At 45.2% G+C, this 21,066-nt stretch overlaps 1 protein-coding gene across 13 annotated transcripts in view; it reads left to right on the top strand.

Moving 5' to 3' along the window:
• The window catches only part of SNX14 (sorting nexin 14), a 2,214,134-nt gene that overhangs the window by 1,400,878 nt on the left and 792,190 nt on the right, over window positions 1-21,066 (top strand). For 7 of the 13 annotated variants that reach the window (XM_069606351.1, XM_069606341.1, XM_069606344.1 and 4 more), the window contains one exon: window positions 16,891-16,917. The exons of the other annotated variants lie outside the window; for them this stretch is intronic. In XM_069606351.1, the coding sequence (XP_069462452.1) occupies window positions 16,891-16,917 (27 nt within the window). The remainder of the gene's footprint in view (window positions 1-16,890; window positions 16,918-21,066) is intronic. 13 annotated transcript variants of the gene reach the window in all.

Raw genomic sequence — 21,066 nt, 5'->3', positions numbered from 1 at the left:
AGCTTGAGAAACCCTCCCGCGGTTGCCAGCCCCCCCCCCTTTGCAGGGATCATCCACCAGCCTGCAAGCTGATGAGCGGTTGCGTCACGCCCTGTACTGAGGCCCCAGCTCAGGGTGGACTGCTCCACCACAGCCGCATCACCGGGCCCCCACCGAGGACGTTACCAGCTTCAGCGTCACTGCGGATCGGCGCTCTTCTAGTGCCTTGCGCTCGTGCCCTGCCCTGCCTGGACCCGGACTGAGAGACTTGCCTCCGCCTGGACCCAGCCTTCGATGCTGCAGTGAAGGTAACCGGGAGGAGGGAGCTTGGACGGATTGGGCCGCCGCCACATGTGGTCCTTCCCCCGTGGTGCCTCCTGACAGCCCCCGGTGGCCCAAAGCACCCGCACCTACTCCTCGCCGCTCCGACTCTCCCGGACCTACCTGCATTCCATAACTCGCTCTCTGGTCCAGAGTTCATGTTACCTCCTCCTGTCTCATTTTGCCATCTCTTTGCCTCTAAGGGAGGGGCAACTTCCGCCAGAACTCCCCCAGCCACTGGCCGCATCACTGCCAATCTCCTTGGGGATTGAACCGCTGGACCAAACTCTCACAATTGGCTGCCCCTGCCTCCTTTGCACTCCCCAAAACCCCCTTGCTGGAAACTTAAGTTTCTGAGCTGCATCGGCCTCCTAGGTCTGGCATCCTCCTTTCTCCTGCACCTGCTAACCCCTCATCCCCAAGGGATCGGTATCTCTGTTGGGCCCACCGTGGCCAATCACAACGATCAGCAACTAGCCCCACAGTGGAATCCAGGGCCCCCTGCCCTGCATTCTTTGCCCCTGCTCCTTCTCGGCTGGGCACCCTAACTAGCTTGGAAGTCCCTACGCCTTGCACACACCCCTTTGGTGATCTGGCCCTCGCTGAAGGAGCCCTGCTCCAGTGCCTTACCTCTCCGTCATCTCAGACTCTCCTTGTCAACTCATGAGGCTGGCCAAGCTTCTTAAACCTCCTAAGAATGCAGACATTTCAACTATGCTCCTATCGGCAGACAAAGTAAAGAAGGCGGAGCCCCCAAAACTAACACCTCAAAAGCCCGCAGAAGACAGAGTGACCCTTGCAACTAAAGAGGATTGCCAAGCCTTTATGTCCGACATTAAGGCGGAATTCCGCTCATGCATGTCGGAACTTGCCTCTAAATTGGAGCAGACCGACAATAGGGGGGGTACCTACGTGGAGCAAAGAATGGGGGAGACGGAGGACCTGGTACAGGAGCACTCCACCTTCCTCGGGGAGTGGAGGCAGAACCCACTGCAGACGTGATCACGAGAGACCACTTCTACACTACTAAGGAAGCCATCTCCGCTATTGGTCACTCCCGGGATGAACTGACTTTCCAAGGATCCCCGCTTCAAATCTTCCAAGATCTCTCTTCTGACTCTGCAGAAACGAAGGGCCCTCCGACTGCTCACCCTCTTCCTCCAGGACCACCAGACTCGTTATCATTGGCTGTTTCCAACGGCCCTCCAATTTTCTTACAATGGAGTCCCCTGAACGATTAGCCACCTCGACGACGTAGCAGCGATCCTACGCCCTGACTCTCCCGAAGGGGCAAAGGCCCCCGCACCTGATGCTACTGAAGAGGAATCCAATAAAACACCTCCCAAATCAAAGCACTCATCCTGGTCAAGAGTACATAGGAACCGGAGGGTGAAATGATGGTCAGTGCCTCCCCTGAAGGTTAGACAGCGCTGGAACACGTCAACCGCCAACTCTTGCTGCGGGCCCCGTGCGGCCCATGCCCGACTCCAGGGTGCATTTCATTGTATTTCCCTTGGAGTGCAACCCAACCTTTATGGACTGTTGTAGCCCTGTTGGCTAGGGAAAGCCCCGATGGAATGATTGCGGCTATCCAAGTTCTGGCTTCCCGTTGGAGGCCGATGTTGGAAGTTTTACCCTCCCGTTGGAGGCTACATATAAAACCTCAGCCACTGGAAGACCTTATTATGAACGCACCCCCGGGCAGTGGTTGAATCCTACTCTCCCCAACCCCCACCTCCGGAACCTGCAATGACTCAGGAGGTAGCCCCCCCTCCCTCCATCAGAAATAAAAATGTGTCACATTTAATGTCAGCGGCTTGAACTCTCCCCCAAAAAGGAAATCCACGATCCAACGCCTACAGGACGGGGAAGCCTCAGTGATCTTTCTCCGAGACCCATTTAATCCCAGACGACTTCTCCCACCTCCACTACAGACTCTTTCTGTTGCAATTTCTCACTTCTAATGGTACCAAGAAGGGGGGCATGGCGATCCTTTTCACAAAAAATATTAGGCCGCAAATTTTTGATTCCTTACACTGCCCGGAGGAGCACTTTACCGCAGTCAAATGCCTCATCTTCGGCCAGTTCTATTCCCTCGTCTCTGCCTATGGCTCCAATGATAATCAGGAGGGATTCTACAGGGACCTAATGGAGGCACTCCTTCCGTTCATCGAGGGCCAAGTAGTCATTGGCGGTGACTTCAACGGAGTCCCAGACCCACTCAGGGATAGGTCTCACCGCCCTCCCCGCAAGGATTTGAGACTGGCGGAGAGTCTTCTTCATCTCTTCCGAACCCTGGATGTTGTGGACACCTGGAGAGTAATCCACCCCACAGAGGTCTTCTCCTTCTATTCATTTGTGAATAGAACCTTCTCCCGGATTAACCTGCTGCTGGCCTCCCCCCAAATTCCTTGCTTTCACGGATGATGTCAGTATTGGCTCCAGACTCCTTTCCGACCACGCTCCAGTGACTCTCGCTCAGGGCTCATGACCTGGACCCTCCGCCCCACCACTGGTGGACCCTGTATGATCCCATTTTGAATGACCTGTCGGTAAGGGACTCCGTGGCCAAGTCAATTAAGAATTTCTTCATGGAGAATCGGAATGAGGACACGTCCCTGGCTAATACTTGGGATGCCATGAAGGCGGTGGTGAGAGGGGAATTGATCGCCCATGGAGTAGCCTTCCATAGGCTCAGGCAAGACGCCCGCACGGCACTAGAGAAGGAGATCCAGAAAGCCGAGGCCGCCCACAAGAGGAAGGGCTGGTCCCTGAAATCCTGTCGGACCCTGCGGGCGGCACGAAAGAGGCTGAAGGCACACTACGCTGAGGATACGGCGCACATGCTAACTAAAACCAAACAATGGTATTATGCTAAAAGTAATAAAGCAAACAGATTGCTGGTAGACAAATTGGCCAAAGTCAAGAAGCAAAACTTTATTCTGGCTCTGCGTGACTCCTGCGGCACCATTCAGTTTGCAGAGCAGGACAAACTGCACTTGGCCGTGGCCCACCACTCGGAAATAATGGCGGCATCTCCCAGAGACCAAGCAGAGCAGAAGAACTTCCTGCAGGGCGCCACCCTCCCACGACTCGAGGCCCCTGCAAGGGAATGTCTTGAGGCCCCCATCTCAGGTGAGGAAGTCGACGCAGCCATCAGAAGCCTCCAACCTAGAGCCTCCGGCCCAGATGGATTTTCTACCCGCTTCTACAAACTTTCCGTCCCCAGCTGATAGCCCCCTTAGCAATTCTTTTTAACTAATTTGCTAGCACTGGGACCATCTCTCCTTCCATGCAGGAATCAATTACAGTCCTCATTCTCAAACCGGGGAAGGACCCCAAGGACAATAGCTCGTATCGGCCCATCTCACTGTTAAACCTTGACACTAATATATATTCAAAGATCCTGGCTAACTGCCTGGCGTGCGTCCTCCCCAACCTCTTAGACCCGGACCAGACAGGGTTCATAACCCACAGGTCGACAAGTGACAATATCTGCAGACCCCTGAATTTAATTGATGTGGCTAATCAAGAATCGCGACAGCTTGCATTGTTGGCCTTAGATGCGATTAAAGCCTTCGATCGATTTGACTGGTCCTTCTTGCATCAGGCCCTTGAATCCTTCCATTTTGCCCCCGTTTTTCAAAAGCTGGTTCTGGCCAATTACCAGTCTCCCAAGACCTTTCTGAGGGTCAACGGCCTCCTATCTGGTCCAATTCCCCAGTCCTGCGGCACTTGGTAGATGTGCCCTCTATCTCCCCTGCTCTTTGCCCTGGTTATGGAGCCTCTAGCCCAACGCATTCGTCTCAACCCACAGATCAAGGGCCTCCAGGTAGGCCCCTCCCAGCACAAGATTGCGCTTTATGCTGATGACATGCTACTGACCATCACAGAGGTGTCAGCCTCACTGAGCCCGGCCTTAGCCGAGATTCACAGCTTTGGGAGAGTAGCAGGCTTTGCCATCAATTTTGCGAAGTCAGTGGCCCTGGGGATTGGGCTGAGTCAAGGGGAGAGGGAAGTGTTAGAGAAGCAATGCCCAATACGATGGAGCGCTAAGGCGATCCCTTACCTGGGGGTTCAGATTCCCTTCGCCCGTCAGATGTTTACCAGTTAAACTCCACCCCACCTCGTCAGGGAGCTGGAGAGGGATCTGGACCGCTGGCTCCCACAGGAGATCTCGCTTCTGCGCCGCATAAAGGCTTGTAAGATGAACCTCCTCCCGCGGTTCCTCTACGCTTGTTCATCTTTGCCTGTCTCAATCCCCCTCCCCCTCCCCCCATTAAGACGGCTCCAAAGTAAAATGCTCAGGTTTATCTGGCGAGGTAGGAGGTCACAAATTCCCCACAGAACCATGGTAGTCAGCTCCAGGCTGGGCGGTTTGGCGTCCCCGATCTTCGCAGGTATCAGATAGCAGCACAGTTAGCCCATATTCAGGCATGGATTCTTAGGGTGCCCGAAATTGGTGGAGATAGAACAGTCTCGCCTGCCTCTTCCCCTCCGTTTCCTCGTGACATCCCCGCACCCCTGCACAGCACCTGGCCAGGGGTACTGTCCTCCACTAAGCACCTGGTGAGGGCCTGGAAGTGGGGCCTGAGACAAGGGGGCATCCCGAGGGGACTGGGCCCCTTCCCCCCCAATCTGCCATAACACAGCCTTCTCGCTGGGAGCTTTCCCCGCAAACTTTCGAAATTGGGTGGTGGGAGGCCTTTAATCCCTGGGACAGTTCTTCGAGGAGGGGCGTCTGCGCTCCTTTGATCAATGCAAGGAAGCATTTCAGCTATCAGAAACAGGCAGGTTCGCCTATTGGCAACTCTGCCACTGGTGCTCCCATACCCTGACTCGACTGGCAGCAACTCGAGCCTTGACCCCTCTGGAACTCACTGCGGAAGACTTACCAGCCTGAGGGAAGATTTCTGCCCTATACAAGTTGATGCAAGAAAACCCCCTTGTCACGAAAGCCTCCTATATGACCCAATGGGAGGTGGACCTAGGGCTCATCATGGAGGACCAGACTTGGGTCGATATCTGGTCAAAGACCCACTCATCCGCCCCCTGCATTACCAACCGGGAGTGTGCCCACAAGCTGCTTCTACAGTGGTACTACCCCCCTCTTCGTCTGCACTGTATCTCTCAGACCCTGGATCCCCAATGCTGGCATCTTTGCGACCTCCCAGGGTCATATTTCCACATGTGCTGGACATGCCCAAAGGTCAGAGAGTTCTGGACCCAATGCCTTGCTACAATAAAAGATATTACACAAGCAGTGATCCCACTGGTCCCTGAATCTAGCCTCTTAGGAGTCCCGATCCCGGGCTCATATACAAGAACAGGCATCAAGGCCGCCCTCATAACACAACTTCTGCTGGCAGCAAAAATCACGGTGGCTCGCACATGGAAGTCTGTCGAGGGCCCCCTGATGGCGCTTTGGTGGTCTAAGCTCTGGGATACTTTGATAGCAGAGAAAATCACAGCGGCCAAGTCAGGCACTCTTCACCGGGTTCTCAAACATTTGGGTGCCCTTTCTGGATTATGACTGCAATTTTCCAGCATTGACTTACAAACCATGCTCATTTGCGAGGGCTTTGCACTCGGACGGGGAGGCGGGCGCACCCTGCCATGCCCTATCGAACTGAGAATGATCTGTGTTCCATGGGAATATAGGGGTGGGGGTGGGTTATGCTGTTGTTTTAAGCTGGGGGGAATGTGTTGTATTTGCTAACCTTATGCTTCCTGTGAGCCGTTTATAAATAAACAATTTAAAAAAAAACTTCTTTTATTTTCTATACATATTTAAATTTAAAGTAATAATCACTTTTTTCAATACCCATGTATGAACATTCTTTCAATATATCCTAATACTTAATTGTTCCTTGTCAACAACACCTTCTCAAATGATACATGTACACATTTTTCTTACAATAACACAAAAGTTCTCACCTTAACGCCACTGCAACTATAGTTGTTTCCTTGAATTTCAAGGGTTTTTGAAATTCCATAGATTTTTAGAACACTACCAGACCATAAGCCATGGTCTTTGGTCATGACCAGTGGGCGCTGCCGAACACTACCAAACCAATAGTCATGGCCTTCGACCGTGACCTGTGGGCGTGTCCACTCTATATTTTAAAACAATTGCAACCCATCACTCAAAGACTTTCATCAATCACAAACTGATTTTTACCTGTTTTGACAGTGGTATTGTTATGATAAGATTGCAGGCTTTGAGAACTTAAAATGTTTTAAGGCAATGCGCAGGGAGATTACATTATTTGCCATGGATCAAGCACTTAGGTTAAGCAGCGTGCTACAAGCCCCTTGTTTTATGGCCGGTCTCTTGGTGACTGTTGGGATACATTAGACAACTTTATCTAACCGCATTTAAGGAGTACGGAAAAGTGGAAAAAATTACTGGGCGCAAGAATAACATGTACCCAGGTTGGTTTTTTTGCCCCAATGACAAAAATGAAAAGCTGACACCAAAGAATATGCGCACAAGCGCAGTAAAAAAAAAAAAGAAGTAATGAACACCAGAAAATAACCTGAGAGAGGAAATGTTCCAATACATATACTGGCAAAGTATTTTTTGTTTTGTTTTGTTGGTTAGAATTCTATTCAACCTTAACAAAATACACATTATGCAAATCCTTAACAATATCCTTTGGTTAAAACCTAGTTACATCAAAATGTTATTTAACATCCCCTACGAATTCTACAACAATTAATACTTCTCATTTACAACTTTAAAAATCCCACATTAAAAACTTGAAATGTCCTTATTCATTTAACTAATTCACCACTGCATTAACAATTGATACTCGAAGACCAAGCACACATGTTTCCCAAAATGCTTCGCAATCCATACCCTCATGGGCGTCTAATAACCTTTTAAAGTGCATGTATTTCAATGTAATTAAACAGGGGCACTCAACCAATAGATGCTTAAGTGTTTCAACCACCCTGTATTGCTGACAAAATCTACATTCGCCCCCTTCCTCCTGCACCTGCTTGTGTCTTAGCCGAATCTCACCCATATGATACAGATTCCATCAAAGTTGAAGAAAATCCTTCCCAATCCTTGGACAAGGAAAGCTTTTGAAGTAGTGCGCCATACTATCTCTCCTTTTATGTTCTTCTCAGAAATTACTCAAACTGGAGTATCATGCATCCTTTTCAAGTTTGTACACCAGTCCAGTTTAATCAAATAGTTTTTCACCTTCTCTGGGTCATTCACAAGATCGGTTTGAGAGAACCCAGAATCCTGCAATATTGCTGTACACTGCTTCACATATTCCATCACCGGTTGAACATTACCCATCTCCACCATAACAGTGAAGTCACTGTATAAAGTATCCCTTGGAGCCACCAAAACTGTTCTGTAGAGTGACAAAATAAGCCACTGTCTTTTAACTTTCAGAGAGTTTATCCCAACTCATATCTGATTGCAGTAATTGGTACTGCATTCGTAATTCCAAGCACCCTTTGCCAAATTACACCTTATAACCCTTTCAGGTAATCCAATACCCATCCTTTCGCAAGCTCAAAATCATACAATAACATTGATGTTACTTTCCCTTCAAAAAACGTAATTAAGAGTGAGAATGAAAATGTACAGTATTGTATTTTTATCAGTTTCAGCTGGTGTACCTTTGCTTTCATTCTCAAATCTTTTTTTTTTTTTCCGGGCAGCCCATGATGTTAACCCCAAATACACCAGAGTCAACCCTGATCAACATAATGCCATTCAATGATCAATGCATTACTGCTTTCCTTTTCCTTTTAGTGAATGATAAGATCTTAGTTTTTGGCGAGCTGACTCTAATGTAATTTTGAATCGCAAAAAGCTCCCTTAAAGAGACAATTCGGGGTCTGATTAGGATTGAATTATTGGGTCTCATTATCAGCCTGCGTACTTCAGTAAGATCGTATTCTAATGATCCCACCAGGCTAATTAACTCCCGCTTATCACTGACTCCCTCCCAAGAGAGAGGATTGGTGTCGGCATATAAATCCTGAATATTTTTCACCCATACCGACTCTGCAACAGCGTTAATCACTTGCTCCACATTGCCCCTATTTTTATTATTCATTAGGGCCAAAAAGAGCTTGAGTCCTTCTTTAACAAATAACTCAGCATTTCCTCTGCATCTGCTTGTATCATTTGAGCCTGATGATTTCTAACCAAATTCCTATACTTTTGTTTTATCTTTTTGATTCTTTCCAGATTCAGTGAATCAAATAATTTTGTCCCTTTAATTACTCTAATACCGGCCTTCATTTCCCTTTTCTGCGTGGCCAAAGCCTCATCATACTTATGAGATTTTTTGTAAATTGCAACCTTTGACCCCTTTATTTCGAATCTGATCTCCCTGGTAATCTGTTTATGGAGCCTCTCCTGAAAGTGTTATAATTATCATGAGTAAAGGTTAACAACTTCCAATTATAACTGGTGAATGATATCACGCCCCCTATTGCTGTGTTCATCTGTTGAATCTTACATTGATTCCACACTATTCTATTGGCTGCAGAACTGAATGACACACTTTCATCATAAGACAGCCTCTCATGCCCAACTCGCACATAATTGAGAATTGCAGCACACCATGACCACTCTAAACGTTCCTGGCTATCTACATAGTCTTACACCTCCCCATCTGGAAGTCATTAACAAAGGTCCAATGTTGATCTCAGGATCCCCCGATACCAAGCGGAATCTCCCTCAAATACCCCATTCAAATGGAAAAGACCCAAGTTGTTTAAACAATTACGCCATTTCCGACCGTTATCCTGCATATCGAGAAAATCCATAGCAGAATCATTAAATCCTGCAACAATACTGCTGTTCACATCTGTCATTAAGTGATTTTATGCAGGTAGAGCTCAGATAACCAAGAACCATGAAGTGACATGATTCTCCAACTATTCTATTACAAAATTTGCCAGTAGGTCTAAAAACAAATCCAACCGACAGATTCCATCATGCCATTAAATTTTACAAATCAGGAAGAACGTCTCAGTATCCCCTTCCACTAAACCCCACTCTGTTCCAAGTAGGCCTTCTCTAATATGACATTTCTTAACACCAACAAAACAGGAAGCTGACCTTAATACAGTAATTAAGCCCCCTTTGGGTCTCCCTCTGGGGCATTTGTCTCCAATTGAGATACTGCCTGATAACCATCCCATGCAGGTACTTCCATCAACCAGGACACTTGTAGGCATATCACATTACATTTTCTTCATATTAATCCCACTTCAGGATTTGTAAACCAGTGAGAATGTCCCCTTGAATTCCATGACCGCAAGTTGAAATGGGATTCCAATAGAGCATCTGTGATGATGACTCCTGAAAATCGTGATCATTTAAGAGGCTACCCATGACCAATCTTCATATCTATTCCCGGTTTCCTGCCCTCTGAGTAAAAGAAATACAGATCTGTTAGTGTTCTGGTTGTCATTCCTAAAGGTAACAGTGGTGGAGTCACTATTTTTCAAACAAGGAGTTGTCTCCCTATTGGGGACCGGCAACCCAGAGTCAACAGACAAAATCAGGAAACCAATTTTCCTCAAAGTAGTTACTTCCCTCATTATCCGATCATATACGGCTCTGCACTCAAAACCCAACACAACCTTGTCCGTTCTCCGTATGTCTATAAATTCAACGCGTTCAATGTCATGCGTTGAGATCACACTTAAATTAGTAACTTCTGCGAAAAGATATGGTGCACCTGATCGATTGAGGGTAATGCTTCCTCCAAAGTGAAAAATGCTTTCAAGGGCGATCTTAAAAATTAGCCATCTAGATGGAAGCTACTGTTGTTCATTGAATAGCCAGCTGTTTTCTTCTTGTGCTCTTTTTCATGTTCCACCCCTCTTCTGGGGTTACTCAAATCTCTTCCCTTTGCCCCTTCTTTCAAAACAGAGAATGGCCTCCCTTGATCAGGCTGACCATTCAGTACAGAGGTCCCTTTAGCACTCAGTTACTCATGGGTATATTGTGCTCCTTTTTGGACTGTGAAATCTGAGTTACTCCTCTCCAAGTATTGCACCTCGGGGGAATCTTGTTTTCGTAAACATGATGAGCTTCATTTATTTCCTCAGAATCAAAGTGAGATCTTTCAATGCCCTGGGTGGAAACGGGGGCTACTCTTGACCAATCGCTCTGTACATAAAACGCTTTACCTCAGGGTATGGCTCATTAATAAATACTCTGCTGCCTCTATCTTCACGGCCTTTCAATGTGACTTCGGTGCTTAAACCAATCGGCCATACATTCTGTAATCCCTGCTCCTGCGAGTCAGGCTCTCTATTTAGTATTCATGAACTTGGTGGTTAAAGGCCCTTCAAATGGCCTTTTAATACCGGATTGCTGCGGGTAGTCCATCCTAACCTCCCCCATTTGAGGACCTCAGTACTGCGAGTAACACAAACGGAATTCTTTACTATGTTTTTCCATAATACGGTCCATTTGGCCCACGGTTACTGGACTTTTCGCAGTGGCTACCCACTTGTAATTCCATCACATAGCGTGTACGAGGAGCATTTGCTTGTTTCAACCGCAATTGGGGTAGGCTCTGTATTCCTAACCCGAGCCCTTTCCTCTTCTGCAATACCGGCCTCTATAACCATTTCAGATGGCTCCAGTGTCTCCTCTTTAAGCGGATTGTCCAATCATAATAGTCTTGGTATTTGCACTTTCTATATTGTCTGTCAGATACATTTTTTGTTGCCTTTGGAATAGTCAAATTCCTCAGTTGTTTGCCAGAGCATGCCTTACTAATTTCCCCCATATGCTTCTATGTCGTTAACTTCTGCCAAGTCTAACGCAGTATTTTTCCTTTTCCCTGACACCTTCTTCCCAGTCGTTCCTTGATGCACAGTATGAGTGTCTCTAGACCCAATTATGGGTGAGTCACTTTCTCATTTATCACGGTAGTAATATTGTCACTTGTCAAAGATACATTTATTGGTAATTGATATTCTATTCCTCCGTGACCACATTCCCCATTATTAGGCAAGGGGTCGGACTGGGACTGAACACCCCCACGTTCTTTATCAGCCTGTTGAAGAATAGACACTGCTTCAGATAAAAATGACATTTCATCAGGTTGTGGTGCCCAGCACGATTCCCTCTTTTCAACACGCTGGTAGAGGATATCCAATTTACTTTGACTGGCCCCCAGGACAATATTATGGAGTCGCACCTCAGCTGTGATGTCTTCATATAAACCCGCAAATGTTGATATCACCTGATTGAGATTTGTCAAAGCCTTTTGTGTCTTAAATTCGGTTTCAAACATAAATTCGGTTTCAAACAACTGTTGATATTGTGGGCAGAAAGAGATTTGTCTCGATGCAGGTCCATGTTCAGACATATGAAATGCTAGAATCATTTTTATCGTCTCCATCATCCGCTTCTGAATAAAATGAGGGAGAGAAGGCTCCCCCCATAAACCCATCTTTTATCCTGCCTTTCCACCACACTGTGCAACTCTACATCTAGTGTCTGGCAGATGGGGAGATCACTTCCAACTGCCTCATATTGATTGTTTTTCAGTTGTAAACTCTCTTCCACTCTGAGTTTCTTATGCCCACCCAACATGACTCTTTGAGCGGTCACCCCTTTGGAGTGCATTGCATTATTCTCCCCATTTAATTGAGGAGCAGGTGGCGGTGATTCCGGGAGTGGCAACGCCTTTGCCATTTCCAGCATTTGCTCTCATACTGACCTGTCCAAGTGTTTCGAGAGGCTGTGTAACCCAAACATTGATTTGTAATGTTATTAGCCTCAACAGTCTATATACCCAAATTAGAGTCACTTACTGGGCAGGCTAACACTTAGATTTTACAGCACAAAAGAAGAGTGTTCTGTGTCACTGTAATGTGAGCCACTGTGAACCACTGTAAACCACTCTGCTCCACTCCTCACTCCGCTGGGAAAGTATTAAAGGTGCTCACATTTTAAACCCAGCAATCTGTCGTGAATTTTTCCCTGGAAAACAAAATCCCATTATGAAACAAGTGCTTGTGGTCTTGTGGGTAAGCGTCTGAACTGGGAATTTGGAAACCGCAGTAAAATCCTGGTAGCCAAATACTTGAGCAAGCTCGCCAACCTAAAAAAAAAAGGGGGGGGTTGCGTCCGCCCTCTGAAAATAAGTTACGCTGTCCAGCCACATGTGTCCTTTACTTGTGCCCTGTAAAGCAGCCACATTCAAGGGCAAATAACTGCACCAGGGTCCAGGATTGCAAACTCTCTTGCCACATCATGGGCAAATACTCATGATTTATTTGCCCTCTCGTCATTATCCCCACATGTCTGGTTTCAATACTATTCTGCTTTATGAAGATAAGTTGAAAAGTGCACATATCGTATTGCGACGCAATATATAAATCCATATAGAACTGTGTTAGGCAAAAAGTGTACAATTGTGGCATTATCCCCCCCATCTTAACTTGGGAAACTACGAATACCAGAATGCAATTCAGCAAAAGGGTATCTAAGTGCATTACTTTCAAGGATTGACCATAGCAATTTTTTTAAAGAAAATGCTGATGCTGTGTGTTTTCTTAGTGTGTTATAAGATATTTTACATCCGGCACTATGGAGACATTGCATCCGGCACTATGGACTGTCTCCCATCCATGCAGTAACCAGGACCGACCCTGCGTGACTTCAAAGTGAGGAAGGAGCCTTTGCCTTCAGGCCATGTTGCTCTTAGTGGTCTTTTAACTTATGCTCATGTATTGGGCAAAATGGCCTGAGGGTGCTAGCCCCGCTATCTTGCTTTGCAGGGTCAGTTCTGGTTACTGCATGGATGGGCGTCCTGGATGCCTATTGCCACCGGCAATGGGCAGTCATTTTTCACCCTGTCGCTGTAACTGTAAAAATATCTATTTGTTATTTTTGAAACTTTTTTTCTCTAGCCGCGGGTACAGAACTACAGATAGCTCTGGCAATCTGTGGTTTTTATAGCTGCGAATATCAGAAAACGGTTGAAGAAAATGCTTTCTTCCCCTCCCCCAGTCCCTCACCAAGTGCCTCCTTCATCTGTGCCAGCTCCACCCACTCCCCAGATGGCTTCCTCACCGCCCTTGCCCTCTCCTCCACCCTTCTCCCACTATACATGCCGTTTCTGTGACACAGTTTGCTTTGGGATTTTGGCTATTTGCGGATATAGCTGAGGTTACAGAAAAGCTTTGTGTTGTAAACTCAGTCCCCAGACCACTCCAACTCCCAAATTTCACTTGGTGCCCTCTAGCCATCACCCCCATCTCTAAACCGTTGGCACTTGTATTTTTCAAGACCTGCAAATGGCTAATTTTCCGATAACATCTGCGGTTTCCTTGGCTATCTCTTCCATCGAGCAAAAACAGAGATGGTGGCTGTTTCATTTCTAAAGACGCCCGGTTTTGGCAACTCATCTGAGATATAGCTATCTATTTTGGACAAGGGGGCACCCCCTTCTCCATCAAATATTTAAAAAACTACTGCACGGAATAACCCCAAACCACAAAAGGCCTACGCTTCTTGCCCAATTTGTTTCAGACCTGGTGCAAATCCGTCCACTGGTTTGGGCTGTGCAGCTTTGCAAACATTGACCTTGTTTGTCTATGACAAAATGAATGGGAAGTAGGCTGCCACTTTTAAAAAAAAAAAAAAAAATCTTCTTAATAACGACTTGATTTATTAACAAATCTAGGCATCCCTAACCAACTTCAAGATTTCAGCCATATACATCACACAAGTCATAAGTTATTAATAATAGAATTTTTCACGGTTCCTATGTTAGGCAGACTCACCTTAACTATAGGGCGGCGATATATATATATATATATATATATATATATATGTGGCCCCGATGTCATGTCCGGCATTGGGCGCGTAGAGCTGTCGGGTATAGCCGACATGGAGCCTGCTACCCCACCTGGTGGCAGAAACATTTCTGAAGCGCAGCTGCCCTTGGAGCTCAATCTCAAACATGAGGAATCCATGGAAGGAACTCCCCTCAGAAAGAACATTGACAATGGGTAAGTAATTTGTTCTTCCCTTTTGGATCCTGACCCTGGGGGTCGAGAAGCGAGGGAGGATCACCTGGGTGGAGGGTCATTGAGTATTGGGAGTGGGATGGCCTCAGGCGAGACATGTTCCTAGTGATGAACAACCTGGCCCTCGCCCAACCTTTATGGGTTATTTTAAGTCAGCTACACTCAATTCGCCATATGGCACACTTGACAGTACTAAGACGAGGAAGAGGTCACTGAGGATAATGAACACCACACACTTTCACCACTTCGGTACTGGGATAAAGAAAATGCTTGCAAGGTGGTGTGAAGGTCAGGCATGTCCTCCTAATCATTGTCAGGCATGGCTGATAGAGAGAACACACCTGCAACCTGTTAGAGGGTTGTAGGTGTATAAAAGGAGGAGGAAACAGCAACACAAAGGGCCGCAGCAGGGAGGCCTGTGTGATGAGCTGGGAACCTTGTTTGAAGAGAGGCGAGTCATTGGAGGGAACTAGTGTGGGAAGGCCCGTGGTTCACATCACGCCGAGATGCTGGAGACTGCAAGGAGAGGTGGTCTGAGACAGCCTGGCGCTGGAGCAGAAGCTTCATGGAGCGGACTGGATGTGGATAAGGGAGCCAGGTAGAAAGGCTACCCCTGTCCCTTTCAATGAAAGTGCTTGTTCCTCGTTGCCGAGAAGCCGGCCCTTGGGTGTCTAGGGGGGAGAAGTTGGACCCCTGGTAGCAGAAACTGCAGTTTGTTTGCTCTGCATTGCGAGGACCGAGACCAATGAGGCCAGTGATTTTCTATTAAATAAGAAACACGGTGTGCGAGGCACGATTGAATGAATATTTCCATTGTGCTGAAACACTTGGTATCTAGTAACGGAGTGGTCATGTCCATCAGAAGAGCACGTTTTCAAATGTCTCCGGTCCTAGACTTTTTCCATTGTTGAAGGTTAAAACGCAAGAAATGCTTTGTATCGGAGTGGTCACGTATCTTAAAGCGGAGTGTTTGGAAGTTCTTTTAAAGTGAAAAGTATAAATATTCTGTAGTGGGTTGAATGAAAACAAGATTGTAAGCCACACCAATGCCCAAAGAACACCGAAGTGAATACAAACTTTATATTTAAACAGAAAACACTGCATGTTGAACTTAGCAGTGAATGGAATTGTTCAATTTTTCTAAACCACTGCATGCTAAATTTTTGAAGCAATTGAACTTTCAAGTAAAATTAAACCACTGCGTGTTGTGAAGTTACCTCCATTAATCAGATTGAATCTTAGAGTTAACCCTATTGTATGAAGAAAGGAAGTGAACCTTCAAATGCCAAAGAGAACAGCAAAGGCGCTTTCTTTTATGTTGTGAACTATGATGAAATACAAGTCTTGGGGAATGGAACCCCAAGATCTCGTGACCCTTTCTTGTCTGCTTTGAACTGTGACGCTTGAAACTTGGAGAAGGGAAGCCCGAGGATTGTTTCAAAATCATATAATCTTGTATTTGGAAAAGATACCTTTGAGACTTTTGGTGGAACTGTTTTATACTTGGGGAAGGGAGTTAAAAGAAAATTGCGAGCTGGAAGAAGCACATAACATTTTGTTGAACACTGTTTCTTTTGACTTTTTACATCAGTACACATTGGTTTATTGTAGTTGTGAGGGCAAGGATAGGTTTTGGACACAGACAGACTTTTAAGTTAAGTTAAACTCTTTGACTCAGACTTTACTTAATTGAGATAGGGAAGTTAGGCTCTCAACCATTCTGACATTTAAGGTAATAAATATTCTTTTGTTCAACTTGATATCTCTTGTGTGTCGTACTTCATGATGCCATCACAATACCATCAGAGCAGATGGTTAGAATCTGCTTAATATGTCTATCAGGTTTATTTAGAATAAAATATAAACATAAAAAACAGTTTTTTTGTTTTGCCTCTATAAACGCTAAGGGCATAAAATCTTTGTCTTGCGCTCCTACTATCAAATGTTCGTTGGGTCTTTGATTTAACATGCTGCAATGGCTTGGAGGGATACGTCCTGAGATCTGATCTGATTGTGCATACCCTATAAACTTAGTTATCTGGGTCGATTTTAGAACCAATTTATTAGGTGACCATGGAGTTCTGTAGGCTTAGGATTATTTGCTGTGGCAGTGTTCCTCCAAGTATTCCACTTATGCTATTGAGATGTTCTTAAACTAAAATGCTTCATTGTCTTCATGAAATGTGATTTTGTTGTCTTTGCATTTGTTTTATTTATTCCTTTTGAAAGAAATCCATAAATGGAGGTCTACAAAAAGGCATTCTTTCAGTTGTACTCATGGCCCGCAGCCTACATGTGTATCTCGTGATTTGTGAATACACCATATCATTAACTGTTATGTGTTCTTGTTTGACTGTGCTCCTGTTTAGTTATAATGTTGCCATTTTCAGTTATTTTATGCCATCTGGTCAAAGGTGGTAAACCATATGTCTCATTATGAATCAGTCTGGGTCTGCAGTTGTGCTTGTGTGTGAGAGACAGTCACAACTGTTCTTTCTCATTGTGCACATGGGTTTACATTGTAATTCCATATACCTGTTATTTCAGAGGTAGCCTGAGTTTTGATGATTTGCGGTAAGTCTTAAGCCAGCATGATCTTAATGTCATATTAGTGTGCACACACAATGGCTTTATACATTACTAACTGAAGTTAGTTTTAGCTGATACTGCCTTTACAGAACCATCAGACAAGGTGGAATGTACTTTGTAAAAGCAAATCATTTAAAAGAAATGGAGAAACTCTGTTTGTTTAAAATGTATTGTGCAAAACATGCTCTTTGAAAATGGTTTATATATATCAAAATTACATATTTTTTGAACTGACAGAAATGGGCTTGCCCATGTTTTTATCAGAGAAAAATAGAGAACCATTCAAATATTCCAATGATGACTATTAAAATTCATGAACCGGTAATACCAAGTGCTGCAATCAATGCTATATATTGAATGGGTTAAAAATGGACTTTAAGAATATACTTTTTAATCCCATATGAATCTGTTACCACCATTATGAAAGTGTTTTCACTGATTCAAGACCGACATAAGCCTAGGGGCAAATCAACTAATAGTATCACAGTCACAAATAGCTGAATGTCACTCAAATGCGCTTTCATTCAAAACTAAGTGCGAAACGTCCCGTCTTTGTTTTTTTGACTTTCAGCTTTTCATGGCCAATTAGCAAGGCAAACATATTTTTATAGGGTGCAGAGGGAAGGACAGCATTGCTGAGGCAAATAGTCTGCCGTGGTTCTTAGGCAACCGTTTTGGCGGTGTTGCCATTTTTACTCATGTGTAGTATTCAGCACCATTGAGTTAAGCTATGTTTTTGTTCATAGGTGTGCTTTTGCACCACCCTTTGTTTAATGTAGTGTTTAAGTGTCACATAGTGAGTATATATAGTAGTCTCCTTGGTGCTGGAGGAAGACAAAGCTATTATAGATATATAGGGTGTGCCATGCAACAAACAATGCATATTGGAAGGGTCTAGAGTGGTAGGAGGCAAATAGGACTGTGGGACAGTGTGGATGCTGCATTCCCCTCTTGTGGAAGTACTAGTTTGGCCATGCAGGTCTCCTCCCTGATTTATCTGCCTTGTACCTGGGAAGAGGCCTGCATGGCCAGAGTTCCCTATGATTCTTCATTTTTTCGAAATGGTGGCGCTGTCTCCTCAAGCCCATGTGATAAAAATCTGTTTCCAGTGACCTTTGAATAAGGAGGAGATTGTTCAAACAGAGTATTTTGAAAATGCTGAACACATTGTGAAAAACCCATCATAGTAAAATAGGGTTTGATGGCGGCTGAGAACTGCCATTGTCATCCATTTTGGAAGTTCTCTGCTTATTCTTTAAACAAATTCTTTCTGGTTTGCAATTTAATACTTGCTTCCTCAGGATAATTACACCCCAGTGTCTTTGAAGTTGATGTATTGTTCATCACGTGCGCTTTAGCTGGGATGCTGTCCATTGCATGCCTGTTCTATCTACAGTCAGTCCAGACACTTCCCCATCTTTCTCATTTAATGACCTATACATCCAAATCTGCTAAATGCCTGCCTGTTCTACCTCTATGTCCTCATATTTATTAGTAGCACTGAATAGCTTACGCTCTTGAATACACAAGAGCTGATACAGAGTAAGGGTCATGGGTTGATTGTGAACGATAAACTCGAGAATCAGGTGATGGTTTAAGAGCCAAATGGTGATCTTTTTGCTGCCTTAAAAGATTGCAGTTAGATTACAGTTAGACCTCTAATTTTCAAGAATGCCGTACCGAGAATGGAGAGTTGTTTTCTGATAAATATGAGGTTCTGGTGGGATGGACCCCACTCACAAGTGTCTACCATCAAGACCTATCTCACTATGCCATAAGAGAGGAGCAACATCAATTTGCATAACAGCTTGGTCTTGCCAAAAAGGAGCCGACCTCTGGGACCAAAATGATTGCCACTTCTCTGAACATATGTGGAAGAGCTATACTTCTTCAAAGTATATTGGTTCTGTGCTGTCAAACACTCACAACTTCTCTTCTTGCAGCATCTACACGCAACACAGGCTCTGTGTTTTAAAAGGCAATCGTTTGTATAACTGTCTCTGGGATTCCCCCAACTTGTTTGTATTCTGTCAGAAAGGCAGCCTTTAAACTGGAATGTAACACAATATAAAATTAACTCGTATAGCAGCATTCTGCCAATTTTGCAGCCTTGTTGCGCTTGGTTCTGCAAGAAAAGTGGGAGCAGTGTTAGTGGGGTAGAGGGAGAGGTATGTGAGAAATCTTTGGTGTTGATGAGTGCAGGCCAGAGGTAACCTAGTTCTCTGTATCGGTATGGGTCTATATAGTTGGTGGAAATGACTCATATGGTATGTATTTTATCCTGTGAGAAACCCCAAGATGTGTTAGATGTTGTGTATGTGTCAGGGTGCTAGTAGATTGAATTGTGAGTTGTGTGATGAATCTGATGGTGTCATCACTGCTTTCTCACCGGTGGCATCTCCCCATGTGGCCAGGGGATGGAAGCTGCTACATGATCCTGACCCTCTGGGTGGCTATATGAGGGAAAACCACATGGGGGGATGCGACCCTCAAGTGGATAACCTGGCATCAGGTTAAGACACATACCCCCAACTTTCCATTTTACGGATGTTTTCCCCCGTATCTCAAGGTTTTATGGTTTATTTTAAGAGTTCGCTCCCACTACCCACAAAACCTACTAGTAACCTATCCCAGTATGATGTGAGAAGAAGACCAAGAACTGCCCAACATTTCCATGCATACGAGAATACTGAGACGAGGAGGCTGAATGGAGCAATAAGGATCCTTGAGGCTGAGAAGTGCAGAACGAGCTCTAGTGGTTACTAGTGTATGACAGGTGCCGGGATATTTTAAAGGCAGAACCTGAATGGAGGAAGAGAGAGCTACCTGTGGAAGCACCTAGTGGCATCAACTGAGGGGCTGCTGAGCCGCTGAAGAGAAGTCTGTGGAGCCCGCCGGCTCAAGGGGAAGGCAGAAGGAGAAAGGCTGCAGGAGACGGTTTGCTGTGTTGGGACTGCAGCAGAAGAAGAAAGCAAATCTGGTTGGCGGCTGCAGCAACCGACGAGCAGCAGCTACACCGCCCGCACACAGAGAAGAGTTCAGCAACTAGGTGGAAACGCAAGGGACATGTAAGCCTGCGAGGTGGAGGTGGGACACCGAAACGCTGCTACCCATTTATTGCGAAGAAACTCAAGAACGCCATAGAAAGCCAGTGAGTCCTAAGGTGGGAGATTGGGACACCAGGGCGCTTTAGCAATGCTACCAAAGAGCGTTAAAGGACAGTGAAGTGAATGAAAGAGAATATGAGATTCATTATTACCGAAAGGGAGCCAATCGAGGTGAATGTAACAAAGCATGATATAACAAGTGTGTAAAGGAAATCACATTCAAAGCCCTGGCAGGAGAGTATACCAGGCAAAACCAAATTTTGCAAATGTGTAAAGTGAATCACATTAAAAACCCAGGCAGGAGAATATACCAGGCCAAAGTCAGGTTTGCAAGTGTGTAAAACAAATCACGTAAAGAAGTCCTGGCAAGGGAATACCCCAGGTAAAAGTCAAGACTGTGAGCAAAGTTAAATTGAAGTCGAAAAGAGTTGGGACTCGCATCTAAGTTGTGTTGAATACAAGGTGCTTGATTTTGTTTGATTTTGTGTGTTGACCAGGGAACTCCAAGGAGGATTTGTCTTGAGGTAGTGAAATAACTCCTAGAGTAGGGAAAGAAAGGCATTTTTCAACCCTTTTTTAGTTGAATAAATGTTTATGGCAACAAACTTAAGTTCTCTGTGTCTTTCTCATTCCCGGCACCTCACAGTTGTTTATTTGGGAATGTTTATTGCAGTTCAGGATTGAACTGGTTAAATGCCAGTCTTTGGTTGGTCTGATAGTGGAGTTTGTCATGTCATACATTGGACAATGTGTACTTTTTGTTCTTGGTTGTTTTTTATGATGATTGCGTTGGAGACTTTGGTGTCATCTGTCGTCTTTAGAGAAAAAGCAGAGGAGACTGATCGAACTGAGTCTGATCTCTAAGGTGTTCTTGATTTAAGCATTGTGCGCTGGCATATTGTATATCTATGTGACACTTACTTGAATGGGTCCTTTCTCTTTCGTCATGGATTGCAAAGTTGGTGCTCTGATGATTCTCTGGCTTCAAGTTTATGGTGGATATTCTGTTTAAGTCTGAGCGGTTTGT

Source organism: Ambystoma mexicanum, chromosome 4p, assembly GCF_040938575.1.
Source record: "Ambystoma mexicanum isolate Mex_15411 chromosome 4p, UKY_AmexF1_1, whole genome shotgun sequence".
NCBI classification, from domain to species: Eukaryota; Metazoa; Chordata; class Amphibia; order Caudata; family Ambystomatidae; genus Ambystoma; species Ambystoma mexicanum.
This window is presented reverse-complemented; position numbering and strand designations above follow the sequence as displayed.